The 2,780-nt window shown below is 34.0% G+C and overlaps 1 protein-coding gene across 1 annotated transcript in view; it reads right to left on the minus strand.

Annotated features, from left to right (window-relative positions):
* The window catches only part of LOC107675286 (genetic suppressor element 1-like), a gene marked incomplete at its 5' end in the record, with an annotated part of 53,587 nt that extends 51,843 nt beyond the window's left edge, over positions 1-1,744 (minus strand). Inside the window, one exon of the mRNA XM_016469585.1 lies at positions 1,611-1,744. Coding sequence (XP_016325071.1) covers positions 1,611-1,744 — 134 coding nt within the window. The remainder of the gene's footprint in view (positions 1-1,610) is intronic.
* Between the last annotated feature and the right edge of the window lie 1,036 nt (positions 1,745-2,780).

The raw sequence follows: 2,780 nt of genomic DNA on the forward strand, positions 1-2,780 counted from the left end.
TATAAAATTTTTAAATGCACATATTTTACACCTGTTTGTATACCCAACCATGACTAAAAAAAATAAATAAATAAAACGTGCTTTATACATAAAACACCTTTATGTGTAATAACCTACAACACTCAAAGGCTTATAGAGGTCAAAGAACAAAAGACTGGCTGGTCAAATCAGCATTCAAGAATGTAAATCTCCGTTATCAAGCTGGTCATAAGCAAATAAGAGTCTAATGGAGTCATGAGGAGTTTCTTTAGACAGCGCCTGCATCCCCCCACCTCCATCCCCACCCAAGATACACTCACATCAAACCATTACTGGACCACAGTACCCGATCATACTTACTGTAAAAACTTACTTACATTGCGCTTTTGCATTTGTATATTTTCAAGCTGTGACATTAGTCGTTTTTCCATTCGATTTGCTGTCAGTTGTTGATGATCTTCAATTACAATTGATACTGACTTAATGACGCCTTAATCTTTTTGAGCATGTAATTACAGTAACTTCTCATTTAACTACTCCTTCTCATAACATCCAACTCATCCAGTCTTTCCAGTTTAACACAAACTACAACTCGCATTTCAGTTTCGCACTTAATCAAATAAAACCTCAGCCGAAATTTTAAATGATCTCTGGAAGTCAGTGTGGCTGGATCGTGCAAACTCACATTCTGCCAGCATACACTGTACGTATATCTAGACAGGCTGCTGGGTAAATATGACTTTCCACAGTGCACTGACGTATTTGACCACACAAAAAACCACAAGAGGGACCAAGAGACTTCAAAAACGAAAACGTCACATGTGTAAAACAGACAGGATGTGACCAAACCAACAGTTTCTATGGTTTAACATGATAGGTTTTGCCATTTTGGCCAATACTGATATTTTGGACGGCCAGTCAGATGTACAGAAAATACTTCACCAAAATTCATAAAATGCTTATTATTCATTGACAAGGATGTCTGTAAATCCCAAACTGACCAAAAATTGGCCAAATAATCAGTCTAGCCAATATATATTGACCTAGTTTTCATATTGTACACTAAAATCTATAACATTAATAAATGTAACCAATATTTGAGTGATACTTCTCTCTGCCTTTCATGAGCTCAGGCTTAATCATAAAGCGCTTTTCTGGACAAATTCACATCAAATACTGTGTTAATAACCTAATTTACACAAGATCCAGAAGGGAGGGCTGAGACGGATGGAACATTAACCTTGAGGTAACAGAATAGCAGAAGGTCATCTAACTCAGCACGACTCCCAGCCTAAAAAATCCAATATTTTACTCAGAGACGATTGTTAAACAGTTTTGAATATGAATGAGTCCCAAAAGGTCCCACATCAAGCGTATCATTTCTAATAACAAAGCCAATAAAATCAATATCTGTCACGGAAGACGATAGTATTCCAGGCTCAAATGGAGCGACTGTAATATATTTAAACAAAGTAAACAAAAACAGCTAATTGTACACTTGCAGGATGGACCACGAACGAGTATGAATGAAAACAAAGCGCCCCTCATCACGCAGTTCTCCGGCGAGCGATGGAGCCCCTAACAAACGCAATAAAACACTTCAGCCCGAGCTTCTTTATCACAGAACTCACCTTAAAACTGAAGAAAAGCGTATTTCCCACGCATTTAGAGCTGGAGTAAATCCATGGCGTTGCTCCGGCGGCAGCGCAGCGGTCGAGAGCGCCGAGTGAGCCGCAGTGGAGTGAGTGAAGGCGGCGCTAGAGACTCAGCAGCACCTGCTCCGCTGATCCGCCCCCGGGGCAGAGCTACAGTCAGGGGTGAGGGACCTCCTCCAGACGGGGGTCATGTCACACCGAGATAGACAGATAGATAGCGCACTGTCTGTCTGTGTGTGTGTGTGTGTGTGTGTGTGTGTGTGTGTGTGTGTTGTTTCTCGAAGGAATGCTGTATGTAAATGTTGTACATTCACAAACACAAACATCTCTGCGTTTTTAAGCTATAGGCTTCTATATTCTTCTCAAATAAAAATAAAAACCTTTTGCCGTTTAATTTTATTGACTGATAGTGTTTGATTAAAAAAACTATTACAAACAAATTACAAAATCCTAATTAAAAAATAAAATAATCACATTTTATTCATATTTTATATATTTTTTTTTGTTGTTGTTGAAAACTGTTTATTGAGAGAATTGAGAGAATTATTATTGAGAGAAATTGAAAACTGTTTATTGAGAGAATTTTTTATGTTTCTTAATCGATATAAATATATATATATATACAGTATATATATAAACACATTTAAATGTGTTTATATATATACTGTATATATATATATATTTATATCGATTAAGAAACATAAAAAATTCTCTCAATAAACAGTTTTCAATTTCTCTCAATAATAATTCTCTCAATTCTCTCAATAAACAGTTTTCAACAACAACAAAAAAATATATATAAAATATGAATAAAATGTGATTATTTTATTTTTTAATTAGGATTTTGTAATTTGTTTGTAATAGTTTTTTTAATCAAACACTATCAGTCAATAAAATTAAACGGCAAAAGGTTTTTATTTTTATTTTAGAAGAATATAGAAGCCTATAGCTTAAAAACGCAGAGATGTTTGTGTTTGTGAATGTACAATTAAATACGTATAACATAAAACAATTTCAATTTTAAAACATATAATTTAATTACATAATATAATCTCATTAAATAATTTAAATAATTAAATGATACAATTAAAAGTATAAAATGTTAATAATTTATATATATATATATATATATATATAATTTAATGC

Source organism: Sinocyclocheilus anshuiensis, unplaced genomic scaffold, assembly GCF_001515605.1.
Source record: "Sinocyclocheilus anshuiensis isolate Anshui unplaced genomic scaffold, SAMN03320099.WGS_v1.1 scaffold532, whole genome shotgun sequence".
NCBI lineage: Eukaryota > Metazoa > Chordata > Actinopteri > Cypriniformes > Cyprinidae > Sinocyclocheilus > Sinocyclocheilus anshuiensis.